This window comes from Juglans regia, chromosome 10 (assembly GCF_001411555.2).
Source record: "Juglans regia cultivar Chandler chromosome 10, Walnut 2.0, whole genome shotgun sequence".
NCBI classification, from domain to species: domain Eukaryota; kingdom Viridiplantae; phylum Streptophyta; class Magnoliopsida; order Fagales; family Juglandaceae; genus Juglans; species Juglans regia.
Window position 1 is genome coordinate 10,129,440 of NC_049910.1, and position 18,535 is coordinate 10,147,974.

At 37.5% G+C, this 18,535-nt stretch overlaps 1 protein-coding gene across 2 annotated transcripts; it reads right to left on the reverse strand.

Annotated features, from left to right (window-relative positions):
- Positions 1-1,566: 1,566 nt before the first annotated feature.
- On the reverse strand, positions 1,567-18,024 carry LOC109001590 (ubiquitin carboxyl-terminal hydrolase 4-like). 2 transcript variants are annotated; one of them, XM_018978945.2, is made up of 6 exons: positions 17,659-18,024; positions 6,536-6,652; positions 5,526-5,624; positions 3,520-3,708; positions 2,886-3,082; positions 1,567-2,144 (listed from the first exon to the last, which is right to left on the reverse strand). In XM_018978945.2, exons 1-6 carry the CDS (start codon positions 17,773-17,775, stop codon positions 1,739-1,741), a joined length of 1,125 nt encoding a protein of 374 aa, XP_018834490.1. In that variant the 5' UTR covers positions 17,776-18,024; the 3' UTR covers positions 1,567-1,738. The 2 variants fall into 2 exon arrangements, with proteins under 2 accessions (XP_018834490.1, XP_018834491.1); XM_018978946.2 differs by lacking the exon at positions 6,536-6,652.
- Between the last annotated feature and the right edge of the window lie 511 nt (positions 18,025-18,535).

Below are 18,535 nucleotides of genomic sequence, written 5' to 3' on the forward strand. Positions count from 1 at the left end.
TTTACTTACCTTTTCGTGATAAGATAGTTATGGACTTCGTTGTTGTTTTTTGTTTTAATGTTGCTCTGACTTCTAATAATTTTTTGTCCACTTTAAGACTTAAAGTAGCAAGAAAGTTCATATCTTGGATAATAAATTAATAATTATGCTGTGCGTGAGTTTTGATGTTTGTTTTCAATCCCCTGTTAATGTGAGATGACAATAATCTCGTACGTAATTTTGAGATAACAGCGGTTGCAATTGGTTTACTCAGATGGTTTCAAGTAATTCTGTGTAACTTGATTTAGATGAAGATTTGGTCTGTATGTTGAACAATGATTACTTGGGAGTTCTCAGAAATGATGTCCTGTTGTGTGTAAGATATGAAGCTAGTACTTGTAGATTCACCATGGGCTATCAATCTAGTTTTGCCAAGTGCAGCAAATAAGCATGTCTTTTTTTTTTCCATCTTGAAGTTTCGAGCAAAAAGCAATTGTTGGAAGGATTTGGGTTGTGTGAGGGGAGTTGTTCCCAGTGTAGGACCCGAACAAATGAGCCCAGCCCATGCGGTATGGGTGGGCATAAGGATGGCCCGGTAAGACGAAATCCGAATGAGAGAATAGGATATCCCGAGCCGCAGGCCATGAAGGACAAGGTAAGCCCATAATGCTCACAAGGAAGCAGGAAGATAGCACGCGCAGGGCATGCTAGGAGGCATGACAATTTGTAATGTTGTCAGGATACAAAGTCATCTTATTAGCTAATATTTATAATATTGTAATATTATTCACTTAAATTATTTGCCAATTTGTAAAAGTTTTAGATTAATTTGTATTATTGCAGTAACTTAGAATTCTTTTTTTTTTTTTTAATGCTTTAACAATCTTTGTTTCATTTTTTGTTATATGTAAAATATAGTTTTCATATTTTTAGACATTTTTTTTAAATCTGGGCCCAAGATGGCCCAGAACAAAAATAGGTTATAGCCCTAATGGGCCATGTGGCCATTTGGGTCGGATGGGGGGTGAACAAACCTGGGGTCCAAATCCACCCCTGACACCCAGACAAGGGAATAGAAGATAACCTAAACTATAAGAGACGTGCTACGTCCACCGCTCCCAGCTCCACCGTTAAGCAAAAAACAATTTTTTTTTCTTTTGTTTTTTTTTACATGTATTTTTTAACATTTTTAAATATTTTTAAAAAAAATAAAAAAATCATAATATTATTAAAAAACACTTTCTTAATCACTAAGTAAAAAATAAAATAAAATATCATAGCGATAGGATAGAGTGGTAGAAATGAGTGGTAAGAGTAGCATTTTTCAAACTCAAATGCACAAAACTCATAAAAGGGAAAATAAAAGTGAAGAATGTTATATAACAGTTGCGAGCAGTTCCAATCGCATTGCATTTCTATGATGATGATTAAACGCGATCTCAATCATGAAGAATACAAACTTTTCTCTGTCAAGTTCTCTCACATCAATGACATCATATACACTACTCTTTTCTTCTTATTGTGAAAAAACCAAAAGGACAGTGTGCTTCCACCATCCACTGTACATGGCAACCACCTAAGTATATATTTTTTTTCATGACCCATAACATCTCATTGATATTTCGACATCTCCTTCCCATAGGTTGAAAAAGGGGGGAACAAGGAAAAAAACAAAACAAAACAAAACAGAAGAAATATGAGAAATATGAGTCCAAATAATTAAAATACCTAACCTTTGCTAAATTCAACGCCCCTCTACTTAATTCTTGTTATCATTTCCCAGACTCTCATAGAATAAAATGTACGCTAGATCCGTGTTACTTGAATATTCATGTGATGACCCGAAGAATGTCTGCACAACAGACTCATCAATCATCTCCACATTTTCATCATCAAAAAATAACCAATGGTTACGGCTTTTCACAAGGCAGACATAGTGCCCATGGTTGGACCCACTTCCAATATGGACAACTACTGCAAACAGGGAGTACTCAGAATCTGCATCTTCCATTGTGTTGCTCAGCTTCAGCTCAAGTGGGAAGACAACCCGGTAAGACAGCTTCTTGTAGCGACCCAGCTGCTCAATGTATTCATAACGCTTCAGATGGATGACTAATATGTGAGGTGGCTTCTTTATCTTCATCCTCTTCTGTGCTTCTTGCAAACTGCATGTGATAATGAGGTCCATTTTCAGTTACCACACAAGACTAAAATATAAAGAATGGAAGTACAATGTTTCTTAGCTCTTTTGGCTGACCTCTTTTACTGCAAAAAAACCACTAGAAGCTGTGTAGTGTAAAAGGGTAGAGCATTGCTCAATATGGTAAGTAATTAATCCAAGAAGAACTAGTGGGTGGCTGCACAGAACATAGCAGTTGGAATGCACAAAGCACTACATAATACAGCCATCAAAGAATACATTGCCATATGATGCCAGTATAATCTTCCTATATCACCCACCCAGAGAAGAAAGTGGATGATGGTTTTGCATATAGAAGAGACGAAGCTTTGCGTGAAACTTATTTTAAACTTATCAAAACAAAACCCCTCTTTCTTCGCCCGTGAAACAATCTCGTGAAACTGATTTATTGACACTGCAATAAATAAGCAATAAATAAGCAGTCAATACACCATAAAATCTTTTTATAATGATGGCTATTCCATTTGGAGTGCTTCAGCATTGGAGGTGCACATATAATCACTTCTACAATCATCACCGAGCTAAGACTTTAGCAATCACTCAGTGACTAGCTGAATAGCAACCGAAATATACAATAGTATGATAAAACTCTAATTCAAAATTCTCCATATCACATGTATTCAAATCTAATATTGTATAACTAATAAGAAGAAATGGAGATTTTTTTATAGGTAAAATTGAGCTTTTATGCATAAAAGCTACCCACCTACAGCATTTGTCACAAAAAAATTTGTCACAAAAAAATTTGTCCTCTGCATTCAATGTCTCTGTTGAGCTGAAGTTTTTCAAACAGCTTGTAATCGAACTATTCTGTTCAATATCAAGGCTCAAGTCAAAGAATGTTTCATCCCTTGCTGTCACTGTCTCACATCTCAGGCACCTTGTTTCATTGGTGAGTATTCCCTGACTCAAACAGCCAAAATATATTATGAGAATCTACAAAAAATATTACGAGAATCTTACAAGGGGCAGGAACAAAAAGCATCTACATCATCACCTCCAAACAATGTATTAAGGGGAACTAAAATCCTGTTACTCAAATACATCAGCAGAGACACATCAATGTCCTACTCTATTTTTCTTTCTTTCTTTTTTTTTTGTTTTCCCTTCCTTCAGAGGAAGTAAAGGGAGTACATTTACGGTATAACTGGGAAAGAGAACACATAGATTATAGATATCAAGAATTAGACCAATTCCCAGAACAGTGAATCCCTGCCTATCGTTTGCATGAGTTGATGATCAATTCAACATCATACATATATATATGTAACTTATAAAAAAAAATACATATATATATATATACATATATATATATATATGAAATGGCGGAGCAAAGTCACCTGAAAAATTTTGTGCATCCAGGTAACTAAAGGGTCTTTTTGAGGACCATTAGCCTGAACATTTTTTGGCCCATTTGCAGCTTTATCAGAAGGCGACGATGCTTCCGGATCACTTTTTGCAGCTTGGGAGTCTTTCTCCAATATGTCAACGAGTTCATTCAGCAAAAAATTCAGAAATTCATGGGCATCCTACAAAAAATGAGAAAATGTGTCTGTATAATGGACGATATACTTGATCCAAAAAATTTTGTATTAGACCAGAAAAAATGGGAGAACATCAATCAAGATACAGAACAAGATACAGTTAAAGAAAAGGGAACATCTAGTTCTGAAATATTGTGTATTGTCATTTATTAAGCATCGTCTTGAAGCTTAAAATGTATTATAACTAAAAATGCTTATACAAGACTACATTCTCAAACCTTTACGTGGGAAAAACATGTATGGAAGCCCCGAATGCCATTTCAAGTATCTGGGAAGCAGAAACTCGCTTTATGATAATAGTTTTTTTTTTTTTATAATTACTTTATGATAATAGTATTTGCCAATATGCAACATCTAAAATCATGCTTCTGCACATGGCTGCCAATTATTTTGTTTAACAACAGCAAGTTTCTAGCACTTATTAAATGGAAAGTTTTTACCATTTATAAGTTTGTGAGATAGATTAGATTTATGCAAAGATTCATAATCACTTCGACTACTCTTGCATTTTGCACCATTCAAAGTAAGTACACAGTCAGCCTTTGAAGCCAAATGGTATTCCGGGTCAATGTATGAAGTTAGTGTGTTAATGGGCTTTGGGAAGGTGGCAATGAGGACTATTCTTCTATTTGATAATAAATAATAGAAAATAAGACTGTTCTCCATTCTCTAGAGGGGCATAACCCAAATACATAGGGCATATACAATAGGAAACACTCAACTAGGTGATAAAGAAGAAAACAATTCCAAGAAATCTAGAAAGCTACAGGAATGGAAGCTATTGTGCGCCACCATACAAATATAAGGAGTTGAAAACAATGGCTGTTAATTCTGATATTGTCCTCACAATCTACAAAGGTTCGGGCCTTACTTCCCACCAAATACACCACATCAAACGCTATTATCCCCAAGGAATGCTCTGTATACAAAAAACTCAAACTTGTCCAAACTGCTCTCCAGAAACTTTGTTTTATAAGTACTTGAAATTAAAAAGAGAGAGGGTAGACATCTTTAGAAACGCTCCACACTCTGGATTTAGTGAAGTATGTGCATGTTCATATGTGTATGTGTGTATGCATGTGTGTGTGTGTGGGCGCATTCATCCTTCCATTTCTATAACAGGAGTCATAGGAGGGAGATCACTTGTGTAAACGTCTAGCCAACATTTGTTTTGGCATGGAATAGGAGAGAGATAACCTAGCAATGTGAATGAAGCATCAAAAGCACTTCCTTTTGAGCAAGATAAAGTAGTTTGATGTATCAATGACAATCCCCAGCATAGTCGCACTAACAGCACCCATCCATTTTCACAAAGCCAATCCTCGAGCACTCAACAAGCAATGACATTTTTTTATTACTACTCTACTTATTTCGGTCATAGTTAGTTGAAAACAAATCTCAAATTCCTGTAATTTTTTTTTTTGATTGGCACCGGGTGTCCGAGAACAACGTCCCGACTAATCCCGGGAGTGCACAGGCCCTCAGCAAGAAATCCTGTAATTTTCTTAAGTCAACGAAATGCTAAATTTTGTTAACGGTCATTCCCCCAGCCAAAGCTAATTCTGCCTGACAGTCAAAAGTTGTAACCCAAGGAAGGTTTAAACTGCATCTGGGCTCATACTCCAAATGGGCTAGTCAATGATACAATTGGAGCCTTTTGAAATTACTATAAAGAGCAAGAACTTTTCTATTCTAAGCACTATGGGATCCCATTTACCACCTATACTCACTCAATATGCGGTATCACAGAAGTACTATAATATACATTCTCAAAGAAAAACAAAGTACAATTATATGCATACCTGGGCCATGTAGCTACGGAAAACCTCATTTTGTTTCTTCAGTCTCTGTACAAAACGCTTTGGAGCAATGACACCTGTTTTCTTCTTCTGCGAACTTATCTACATAAAGGGACAAATGAACAAATGCCCCCACTATCATGGCCGGAAATATTAACAAGTAAATGTGTGTGTGTATATATATATATATATATATATATATATGCCATAGCATCAATAGAGAGACTCCTGTTTTGCACAGGGAGAGGGGGGATAAGATTCTAATAGAACCAGAGAAGCCAAAGAGAGAGAGAGAGAGACCAAGGATTCCTAAACTGCAGTTGAGATTAAAAAAATGAGAAACAAAGCTACCTAACAAATGCATGATCACGCAAAAACCATAGAGTGATAACCCAGAAGAATCCATTGGAATCTGTTCTACAAATATAGATATTACAATGAAGGAGATGCTAGACTATCGCAAAAGGAGGAAAGATTCAACAGTAGAACCTGCCAATGAAGTATACAAACAGTGCCTGACGTAGCAGAACTAATCTACAGATAGATTGTCTACCCAAAAATAAGATAGGAGGAAGATATTCTTTAATCTCTCTAAATCATTAGTCCAGTAACAAATAATACAATTAGGGTAGAAGAGGATATCCAAAAGCTGCAATCTGAAAACATTGGAAGAAATCGCAATTTTGAAGCAAACACAATAAAGATTCCTCGATCGTGATGTCAGTCTATTGTTATTGATGACTTACTATTTAAACTGAGCCAGGCCTTTAGAAAATTTATTCATATAAAATCATAAAGAAACCAACTAGTAATTGGTCTTGCGACCAACTATTTCAAACAATACATATTGGAGACTTCTTGGACCATTCTCAAGAAACAATGCTCTAGACTGGTTTGTTGCTAAAGTCACACACAAGCAAAGATAAATGTCATACAATCCCAAAACCATACCTTTTTATATCCATACATCTACTGTGCATGAGTGTGTGTGTGTGCAGGAGCTAGATATTTACCTGCGTAAATAAGTCTGCTAAGCATGTTAACAGATTTTCTTCTGCATCACCAATGTTTTTGTTATTTGCATAATACTCTAGTAGTTGCTCGCGAAATGGGACGCAAAAATAAAGTGCCTGCGTGCGCAAACAAGAACAGAAAAAAGATGACATTTTTGGAGTACCATCACAAAATGCCCAAAAAAAATAATCAAAGTTCTCCATCCACCCATCATTAACAGTAACACGTCATATGTCAATAGGAAGTATTCACCGAGTCTATATGAAACCATTCATATTGCCTGTTGACCACCTTGGATAAATGTAGATACAGTTGGAATATCTACTTGAAAGCTGTTGGTTGCGAATCTTCCAAGGATATTAAAATGAACTAATAATTTAATTATATTAATAACTATATAAAAGTCCAAAAACAGGATTATATAGACAGATATGTTAAAAGAAATATCAATAAGGATATCAATTTGGAAACTGGCAGAATTTAAAAAATGGGAAAATGAAAAAATGAACTTAATTTTTTTTAATGGTGAATCTGTTAACATCTTTTTCTTCATTGTGAGGTGGCTAAGATTTTGTGGAATGAGATTTTTGGTGGGACGGGTATTAATGCTTGGGTGATGCCTAAGCAAGTGGTGGATCTCTTTGCATGTTGGAAAGGTTTTGAGGGGAGACAACGTATTGTTGCTATATGGAAAATGATTCCTTCATGCTTGATGTGGTGCTTATGGTTAGAGAGTAGGGGTGAAAATTTTTCGGTCCAAACTGAACAAACCAACTGGACTAGACCGAATTTACCCCTACTCTGTCTCGGTCCATGGTGTCTCCAAAATTCAGTTTTCAGTCCGGTCCCGAGGTGTGGTTTTTTTTTTTGACCAAAATCGACCGAATTAATCACTTACATATAAATTTTTTAAATATATAATATAATATTTATATAGCATTTGTATAAGTTAATTATGTAATTTTCTCTAATCTATCACCATTGATATTATAAAATGTAAAATAATATATACTATCAATTAACTAATAAATCATATGATAATATATGTTATTATATGTAGATAATACTCTACTAAAGTACTAAGCTAGTAACTATTAACATCATAAATATAATTATAATTAATTATTTTTTTAATGAGTATTTGGCAAACGAAAGCTCATTCAAAAGCAACTTTTTTTTGTTTGGATAGCAGCATTGGGCAAAATTCTCACCATAGATAACCTAAGCAAATGTCGAGTAATGGTGTTGGACTGGTGTTGCAAGTGTAAGAAAGATGGTGAATCAGTTGACCAACTGTTCCTACATTGCGAGATGGCCAGGACCATGTGGGATGATTTTTGTACTAGACTTGGATTATCATGGGTCATGCCCCTTAGATTAGTGGATTTTCTAGCAAGCTAGAGAGGTCTTTGAGGTAACTCACAAGTTGCAGCAATCTGGAAAATGGTTCCTATATGTGTGTGTTTGTGTATTTGGAGGGAGCGAAATGGTAGAAGCTTCGAAAGAAAACCACGAGAGAACAATGGAGAAGCTGAAAGTTTTTTCCTTTAAAACATTGTTTTCATGGGTGGAGGCCATTGTTTGTAAGAAACTAAATGTCCATGACTTTGTATTATCAGTTGTAAACTCTAGTTAGGTAACGGTCATGTATACCCCCTGTGTACTTGGGCTATGCCTATTCTTATGAATAAAATTTCTTGATTACCGATAAAAAAAATGAGTTAATTACATAATCCACATTAAAGGGCTCACTTAATCTTGATTTTATTAATTTAATTAATTTTTTGTATTAATTTATCTTCCAAAAAAAGAAAAAAATGTTCATAGCTTAAACTGATGGAAATATGTATATTTAATTATTTTTATTATATTTTTAATACTCACCCTCACGTGTTAGCTAGACCCCCCTCTATGGGTGGCCTAGCATATGGAATATTTGATTAAATGGAGTAGAGTGTAGAGTCAGGATTCAAACTCAGGACATCTACTCTGATACCATGTGAAATTACCACTTATCCCAAAAATTTAAACTGATGGGAAGAGATAGATTTAATTATTTGTATTATATTCTTAACAATCTGCATAATGAAAGTGAAGCACAAAAAAATTGATGTAGCTACTACAAGAACACCGCCTAAACATTTTCTCTCCGTGCGTTCTCCTCCGACGATGGTAAATACTCACTCAATCTCTCCGCTGAGTTTGGGTGGTACGTGACGGTGTTTCATGGCTGAGCTTTTGGTTGACATACTTAGAATGGGTCTTTCTAAAGAGTTGGTTATAGAATCTAAATACTTTTCACTCGTGAAGGAGGGGGAATGTTTGGTTATTACATAGAGAAGTTGGAGGGTGGTGTCTAAGGTGGTTCTGGGACCCTCATCGGTGCAGTGGCTGGCTAAGGCCATGGAAGCTTGCACGAAGTAAGAAAAAAGTATTTTTTCACCACAGTCCGGGAAGGCAGTTGCAACTTTATAGTATAGCGTTGCTCAAATGATCGAGGCTGCTATATGGCAGTGGTGGAATATGGTGGTGGTGGGAGGAGGAATTTTATCTTCGTCCCTAAGGAGGTGGGTAGTGGTTGGAATAGGATGGGGGAGGCTCTGCGGGACTTTATCTTCGACAGGAGAATCACCCACTGTGATGTAAATATGAAGAGGAAGGAGATGAAGGCTCAGCCGCAACATCACTCCTACAGGGAGGTGTTGATGGTGGAGCAGCCCCGTGTGTTTCGAAATGGGAATGACGGCATGGTAGGACAGAGAGACTGCTATGGGACGAGGCTCTGACAAAAAGTCTCGTCCAGCACAGTGGCAGTGTGGCGGTGGCAAACTTGTAGGGCGTGGAAGAGGGGAGACTCTGAGTACTTTGCTGGATGCCAAGGCACAACTGAATGTCCTGCAAAACAAAATAGATTGGTTAATAAGGAAGGAGATGGGCATGGACAGTTGTGGGCTCTACGTGGGCTTGGATATGGGAGTTGAGCAGAACAACACGGGCCTCAGACCATTGGGTAAAAGGCCTCAGTTAGGTGGGCGTGAGCTTGTAAATGTTAGGCCTCATCCCGTGGGGAAAATAGGGGAAAGTTTGGACGTGGGGTTTGCGCAAAACAACAAGGGCTGCAGACTAGGTGGGCATGAGCCCTTTAATGTAAGGCCTCACTCCATGGCCCAGCCCGTAAACTCAAGGCCCCAGCCCATCGGGCATAACCCAGTTTGGAGAATTCGTAAGGAGAACGACGACCAACCACCAACGGTAATCCAGCAGCCTTGCCTATGAACTCATCGAGTGCATCGTGACCAGTGGTGGGACCTTCAACGATGGTCCAAACAGCTCTGGCGACAGTGGTGGAACAAGCATTTTCGTCGCGTGAAGGGGAAACAGGGGAGTTTCAGCCACCGTCAACCATCTTCCCTATTTTTGTGCACAGAAACTACCGATATATACCATAGAAGTGCCACTTCCTCAAGCGGAGGCCTCACATCCTTCTGTTGAGCATCTCGAGATGTTGTCTGAAGGTGGGGTGAGAAGAGGACGGATTTTATTGAGGACAATGTAGGGGCTACCTCATAGGCTCACAGAGAAGGGGTTATCTCAGATGGGGCTATCTCAGAAGCTCATTCCTTTTGGCAAAGGGAGGTTAGTTGGGGAGGGCAATAACCTATTTGGGGAGGAGGAGAGGGGGACGCCAGCATTTTGTAGTGGGTTTCTGGTGATGGGGAGCCCATTCCTCTTAATTGTAAGTTATCAGATGAATCCAATGTGTTGGATTGAGTGCTCCGCAAGGTAAAGGAGATTCAATTTTGTGTGGGAATGGACTGTGTGGGTTTTGAAGAATAGTTTATGGCCCTTCTTACTGCTATTGAAGTGGGTCACTCAGTCCAAGAAATTGGGTCTAAGAAACAGCAGAAGCTTAAGCAACTCAAATGGTCGCTGGATTATGAGGCAGCTCCAACCGCGATAGATCCAAAGGGAAGGGTTTGGTCTCTCCTTTATGAAACAGAAAATTGTGTCTTGGAATGTCCACGGGTTGAATAAGGCAAATAAGCGACTTCGTATAAAAAATTTACTTTGGGAATGGAGGGTGGACATAGTATGCTTACACGAAACCAAACTGAAATTATTTTTACTTATAAAAAAAAAAGGAAAAAAAAAAGAAATCAAGCTGAAATTGGTTTCTAGGAGAATAGTGCCAAGTATTTGGAGTTGTACTTATGCAGATTGGGTTTACCTTGCATCAAATGGGGCTTCATGCAGTATTTTAGTGATGTGGAATAAAGGAGTTGTGAAGAAAATGGAGGATTTTGTGGGGGAGTATTCAGTGGCTTGCTCTTTTAAAAGTGTGGTAGATAAATTTTCATGGGCTTTTGCAGGTTTATACAGGCCGAATGTAGACAATGATCGAAGACTTCTATAGGAGGAACTTGTTAGGTTACATAGCTGGTGGAATCTTCCTTGGTGCATAGGTGGGGACTTCAATATCATTAGATCCCACAGTGAAGGATTTGGTAATAGTAGGATGCGCCTAACAATGACAGATTTTTCACCTTGTATTTTTGATTTGAACTTGTTGGATATTCCCCTCATGGGAGGCTCTTTTACTTGGTCAAATAATCAGACGTGGTCCTAGCTGGATAGATTTTTAATCTCACCAGAGTGGAGAGTGCATTACCTGGAGATGTGTCAAAATAGGTTGCCTCGTCTTTGCTCAGATCATTTTTCCATCTTGTTGGATTGTGGTGGTATCCAATGTGGTCGCTGCTATTTTAAACTTGAGAATATGTGGCTTAAAAGTGAACGCTTTGTGGAAAGGGTTAGACAATGGTCGTCATTGTATCAGTTTGAAGGTAACCCCTCCTACATTCTAGCCGGCAAACTAAAAGCTTTGAAGAATGACCTTAAACTTTGGAATTCTCTATCCTTTGGAGACATAGGGGAGCAAAAGAAAACCTTGGTGGAGGAGCTTCAACAATTTGATAGTGTACTTGAGGATATAGCTCTCACTCCTGAAGAAGTATTGCGGAAGACAGAATTGGCCTCAAAGTTGGAGTGAATATTATCTCTTGAGGAGATTTCATGGCTTCAGAAGTCAAGAGCATTGTGGTTGAAGGCCTGGATAGCAGATTAAAGTCTGGCTCCAAGGGGATTATATGCAAATTAGACATGGAGAAGGCATACGACCATGTAAACTGGAAATTCCTTCTTTATTTGCTGGAGAGATGTGGTTTTAGGGAGAGATAGCGAACGTGGATTAATTGGTGCATCTCAATGGCAAAGTTCTTAGTCTAGATTAATGGTAGCCCCATTGGTTTTTTCAGTAATTCTCGTGGAGGCCCTTAGTATTTGTGATTATCATGGAGGCCCTTAGTAGGATGATTTCGGCGGTGGTTACAAATAGTTTTGTGGCAGGTTTCTTGGTTGGTGACCCCAATCGGGGCATTATTACCTTGTCTCATTTACTTTTTGCAGATGATACGCTGTTACTCTGTGAGGCAGATCAAAACCAGTTGAAGGCAGTAAATACACTATTACTATACTTCGAAGTAGCGTCAGGCTTGAAAGTGAACTTCGATAAGTCAGAATTAGTACTAGTGGGTGTAAGGTTGCCTCTCTCCCCATGACTTATTTGGGATTGCCTTTGGGAGCTGCCTCACGGGATTCATCCATTTGGGATACAGTCATCTAGAAAATAGGAAGAAAATTGGCAGGGTGGAAGAGATTGTACTTGTCAAATAGTAGACAGTTAACTCTTATTGAGCACTCTCATTGGATTAACCAAAGTTAAATGACAGTTTTGATGAATGTAAGAGAAATTTGACTTTTGACTATTCCATTCACATAAATCTCTATATTGGAATAACTATTTTTTCATTATATAATAATAAAATAATATAAGATGAATTTGATTTTAGTTATTCACATCAAATCTCCATATTAGATTATATATTTATTCATTATATGATAATGAATAACTAAAAATTTTAAAAATATTTAATTTTTTTAATTATTAATTTATTTAATTTTATCATATTTTACTATTATACTTATTATATGTTAATTAATAATCATGTTCTTATTAAATTAATATATTATTAAGTCAAATTAATATATTAGTTGTGATAAAATATGTGATAGAAAGAAAGGGAGAGAAATAATTAATAAAATATGTATTTAATGTATGTATAGTAACCTTCAAATTTGAAAAAAATTTTGAAAGTCACTGTAGCTAAATTTCAAATATTTGGAATTTGACTAATCTAATGTGAGCATATTTTACTCTTTAATAGCTAAATACTCATTGGATTTAGCTTTTAGCTAATTCAATGAGAGTGCTCTTAGAGTACCCTTTATAATTTACCTATATATTTCTTGTCTTTGTTCCCTATTCCAACTAGTGTGGCAGCTCGGATTGACAAACTATACCGTGATTTCTTATGGAGTGGGTTGAGGGATGAATTCAAATTCCACCTAGTTAGTTGGGATAAGGTGTGCAGGCCGATCTCGTCAGGTGGGTTGGGTATAAAAAATTTGAGAACATTCAGTCAGCCCCTACTTAGAAAGTGGCTACGGAGGTATAACATGGAACCAGAAGCCCTATGAAAATTGGTGGTTGATTGTAAATATGGAAGCACATCAGGCGTGGGTGGGGGTGTTTAATTGCCATTCTAAATTAGTGTTGGGCGAGGATTCCCGGATTGGGGACCTCATACTTCGATCAGGGGACCAAGTTCAGTAGAGCGGCGCAAGATTGAGAAGTAGATAGTAACCTATTATATTCTATGGTGCCGAATGGACAACAAATTGATAGGCTATGGTGGACATCAGCGGGTAATGGTGCCTTCTTAGTTCACTCCTTCTACAAGTCCCTTACACTTCCAAATAGTCAGTTCTCATGGAGGAAAATTTGGAGGAATAAGACACCTCCTAAAGCAGTCTTCACTTGGACAGTAGCTCTAGGGAAGATTTTGACAACCAATAACCTGAGGAAGCGCAAGGTCGTCATCCTAGACTGGTGTTTTATGTGTAAGCAATAGGCCTGCAACCTGAGCTCAAACAGTCGGGTTTATACCCGAACCGACCCGAAATGTTCTAGGTTAGGACTCAACCCGATCCGAACCGACCCGACCAAAATTAAAGCGGGTCGAACCCGTATGACCCGATAAATCTTCCCTTTTCACGGTACTGTACCTTTCTCAGAGGAAGAAAAGCCATGAAAGACCAACAGCCTCGACAACGATGAGATACAAACTTGAAGCAGATTGTGGATTTGTATACATATCGAAACCAAAAGCCATGAAAGACCAACAACCTCGACAGCGATGAGATACGCATGAGGTACAAATTAGATTTCTTGGTGGAATCGGCGAAACAGTTCTTTGTTTGTGTGTGTGAGATGGGCCTTTTGATTTTCGAGTCCATCATCCAGTGGCAAGTAATGTAAACAATTACCTTCCGTAAGAAGCGATTGGCGACCAGCTCACAATGTGACAAAGGCACGAAAAGATTCAAGAAATGCAGAAAATTTGACACTCGTCTTCCTTCTTCCCACTGGGCACCACCGTAGAGATCGGCTCACACAATGCCGGATTCGTGGGCTCCTGCTTCGCCGGCACAGTCCACAGTCCTCAGATCTTGAGATACGCATAATGTGTTCGCAAAGGCACGAAAAGATTCAAGAAATCCCATTCGCAAGATGTCGAAGGTTCTCTAAAAGAAAGTTGCATGTCTGTCGGCTCTTAGAGAACCCACATCGGACTCAATCCATGGACAGTTGTATAAGGCTCAAAGACCATCACTCGTAACTAAGCGTGAATATCTGCGATTTAGACTTTGGGCAACATGAATATTTGCGTTTTACTTTGGGCGAGTTGGAGAACTGAAGATGAGAATGGTAAACGGACGGGTTGAAATAAAAATACAAACCCGTTAACTAGTTGGGTTAGAGACCCGATCATATAATAACCCGACAAAATCGGTTCGGGTCGGACCACTTTAGATGGGTTCATCGGACTTTCGAATTATTTGCACAGCCCTAGTAAGCAATTTGACGAGACAGTAGAGCATCTCTTGCTACATTGTGAGATAGCTAGAGCCTTATGGACCAAAGTGCTTAGAGCATCCACATTGGCTTCTTCAAATAACATTTCATCTCTAAATTTAACTAATTTTATCAATAGTTGGCCCACATTGAATTAGCCAAACACTTTTCATCCTAAATATTATCTACAGTAATTTCATCTATTTCTTCAAAGATGAAAATAACTATTTCAAGTCCAAATGCTTTATTTATTAATTTCGGCTCCTCTCTCCCGCGATTTCTTTCTCTTTCTTCTTCCCTCTTTCTCTCCCGCATCTCTTCTTCTCTTCTTCCCTCTTTCTCTCTCGCGTCTCTTCCTCCGTTCTCTTCTTCTAGTTTTTTTTTTCTCTTCGTCTCCCGTTCACCCCCCCTCTCTGCATTTTAACTCGTCTACCGCCATCCTCTACGCCGTTCGACCACGAGACTAGATTGGTAAGACCCTTCGGCCTTTCTCTCCCCGTCTCATCTCTCTGATGCTCACTCTCACCCTCACACCGACTGCTCTCTCTTTATTTCTCTGTCCCAGTCATTCTCGCTCTCTCTAATGCTCTGTTTGTCCCTCTGTTAGTACTGCCGTCGTGACCATTGGAGGTCGTAGCATCACGTAGCTTCCGTTCGGAAGTGCCGTCAACGAAGCTGATGTAGCAGCTCCATCCCATCGTTGAGGTGAATAAACCGCTAACCCTTCTTAATGTGAAGTTACCACCTCCAAACAATAGGTAATACCCAGGCTCTATGATGGTTTTAATTGATGGATTGGTTGGAACAAGTGATGGGGATTAAAAAGGTTGAATCGGGATTATCTGAAACTTTAATTGTGGCGGTCCGATTGGTGCCGATTGAATCTACTGGGAGTGAAAATGGTGGAAGTATGTGAACTGTAAAGTTTCTGTGAGCGGCAACTGTGGAGTTTATTTAAAACGGATTCTTTTGGGATTGTTTGCCATTGAGATGCTTTGGGTTGTGGTGACGTTTCAGCGAGGTTGAATGGGTTTTGATGTTTGAATGTATCAGGGTGATGCTTAATTAGACGGTAGGGATGTTGATGTTGGATTTGGGGGTTTTATGGCAAGTTGAGTTTGTACCAGGGCTAGTGTCACCTTTGGGTTAAGTGAAGGTACTCAAGAGAGAGAGAATTGGAACCACGGAGTTATACGATTGTTGAAGATTATAGGAAATTATGAAAATTGAATTAATTAAAAAATAAAAATTAATTATAAAAATAAAAAAATAAAAAATAAAAATATTTTATTATTATAGAGAGTGTGATGACTAATCCAATGTAGACTTTAAGTTTTGAATGATTAGTTAAAAGTGAAAAAGTTACATATTAGTCAAAATTTGAAGAGTAAAATAGCCAATCCAATGCTAATGCTCTTAGCCGAGTGGAGTTATCGTACGTAATACCTGCAATAGTGATTGAGTTACTGGCCAGCAGGACTCTCCCGAGAGGTGTCCCACAAATTAAGGAGGTGTGGAAGATGATCCCAATCTGCATCATGCGGTGCATATGGCAAGAACGTAATGACCGGACATTCGAAAACAATGAGCGATCACTAGAGAAACTTCGAGCTTTATTTTTCCGTACTTTATTTCTATGGGTCATAGCTTTAGATTCTAATGGCCTGAATTTTCATGTTTTTCTTGTTTACTCTACTTCGACCTAGATAGATCTTATCTCTTGTATATCATCTTGTGTACTTGGGCTATGCCTATCTTTATTAATAATATCGATTACTTATCAAAAAAAAAAAAGTGAAGCACAAAGCAAATACAATAGGGTATATTGTTTAGAATATAAGATAAAATAAAATAGAACAGTGGGCTCAACTCAACAATGCAGTGCTTTGTGTCCTAAATTGTATGAAACTGATCCCGTGCTTAAAGAAAGGAGGTGCATTGACTTATGTGGATGACAAGCATAATCTTTAGTCACCTTTCATTTCTAAATTTTATAACGACAAAGTTACTACGTACCTATAATATAATTGGGTAAATGTTTGTTGTATCATATATTAACACGTTCAAGAACTCATGAAATGGCAAAACAACGTAGATCATAGAGAAACTGCCACTAATAAATATAGAGAAGTGCTACAGCCACAAAGGGATTACACACAATTAAACTCACAAATTGACGTGACTTTATGTAATTCGTTAGATCTATTTTACAATATAAGTAATTTTACAATTTAACATATTACATTAAACCATATCAGTTAGTGAGTTTACTTTTGCGTAATCCCTTTGTGGCTAATGTATTTCTCTTATTATAGACCTCACATAGGTGCCAAAGGTGCAAGCAAATGATTTTCATCTTATTTGGGTTGTGTTTCGAGAAACCAAAGAATTTCCGTGAGTGCCTTAAGCACAGTTCAAGCCAACGATCAAGATCACAGGAACGAGAGCCCAAAATAAATAGCTAAAAAGTTTTTTTGATAAGTAACATAAATAGCAAAAAATAAATAAAATAAAATATAAAGCAAACACATATTTTCACATTTTGATACTTTTATAAGTATTTACACATTTTGATACTACTCCTACAGATTGAAACAACTTCAAGGTTTCTTTTCTTTCTGTCTTTATTTTTTTATGCATCTTTCTGTCTTTTCTTTTTCACTGCAACTTCCCAAAGTAAACGTTTGTTGCATACATTCAGACCCAGACCCTCCATACTGCCATATGATACTGGCGCCTATTATGACCACTTCAACAAACCATACCCTTGCTAGACTAGTTGATGCTTTCAGCTACACGGCCACAATCAAATGTAACACCAACAATCGCAAAAATAAGCAATCACAAGCAAACATACAAGAAGTCAAATTCCCAAACTAAAGTTAATAATATATCAAAAAGGTTATTTATGAAACCCCACTAAACATAAGTAATCGAGGCTCAGTTAGCGACAATTAACATCTTCCACATAACACAAATCATATACCTTCAAATTTAAGTATTAATCGGAAATTAAAACCCCCGATAACAAATTAAATACAATATAAAAATAGAATAATTAAAAAATTGGACGTAACAGAACCAAACCTGCAAGACGCAGTTACAATAGGCAGTGTTGCCGAAATTCTCGAGGCCGAAGTAGCGCTCACCTTCGGGGAACTGGTCGCCGAAAGCCCTCTCGAGCTTGGAGCCCGCAGCACCCATTAGCGCGCGTAAAATACCAATGACTTCTGAACTCAGATCTTCTACCCAGGTTCAAATGAAAGATTCTCGCTCCATCCAGGAGTTGCGGTGAATCATTCAGAGTTTATCCGTTGGAATCTTTAGGGTTTTCTTTAGGAAGTTAGTTAGGATGGTTTCCGGTGTTTGTTTGGTTCGGACCGGAGAGGGAAACGAGGTTCCGCCGTGAGAGAGAGAGAGAGAGAGAAAGAGGGAGGGGTGGGGGGAGGAGGAGGACGGAAAAGACCATATTTAAAAGAAATAAAGAAAAACTTTCTCGTTAAGTTAAAAAATAAAAACAATCGATAGACTTTATGGGTGAATCTTATTGATAGGAATATCATTTCACTTAACTCTTAAGTAATTTCATTACACTTTTATACAAGCCACGTAAGTATGTTATACTGTTATTTATCGTAAGGTTGTATTTAGTTATTAAATTAAATTTAACTTATTTTAAATTAATTATTGATAGAATCTACTATTTTTTTCTAGAATCTCTTATTTTTTTAATTTTTTATAAAAATATTAAATTCATCTTAACATATTCTATATATTTTAACTTAAAAATTTAAATTCATCTTAATTTAAAAAAAATTAAGTCATCGCAATAAGATCTATAAAATATTATTATTCACAATTTAACTCAATTTATCTTAACATTTAAACACAGTCTAAGTTTGATCGTGTTGAACCATATTTGATATGTAACACTTTTTTAAATTATTTTTAATTAAGACCCTTT

Bases quoted from the DNA above. Each gene is read 5' to 3' on its own strand.
- LOC109001590 (XM_018978945.2), bottom strand. From the start codon at position 17,775: ATGGGTGCTGCGGGCTCCAAGCTCGAGAGGGCTTTCGGCGACCAGTTC. The intron at 6,653-17,658 runs GTTTGGTTCTGT...TTGCGCACGCAG, and splicing joins ATTGTAACTGCGTCTTGCAG to GCACTTTATTTTTGCGTCCC. The intron at 3,083-3,519 runs GTGACTTTGCTC...TGTTTGAGTCAG, and splicing joins GGATGCACAAAATTTTTCAG to GGAATACTCACCAATGAAAC.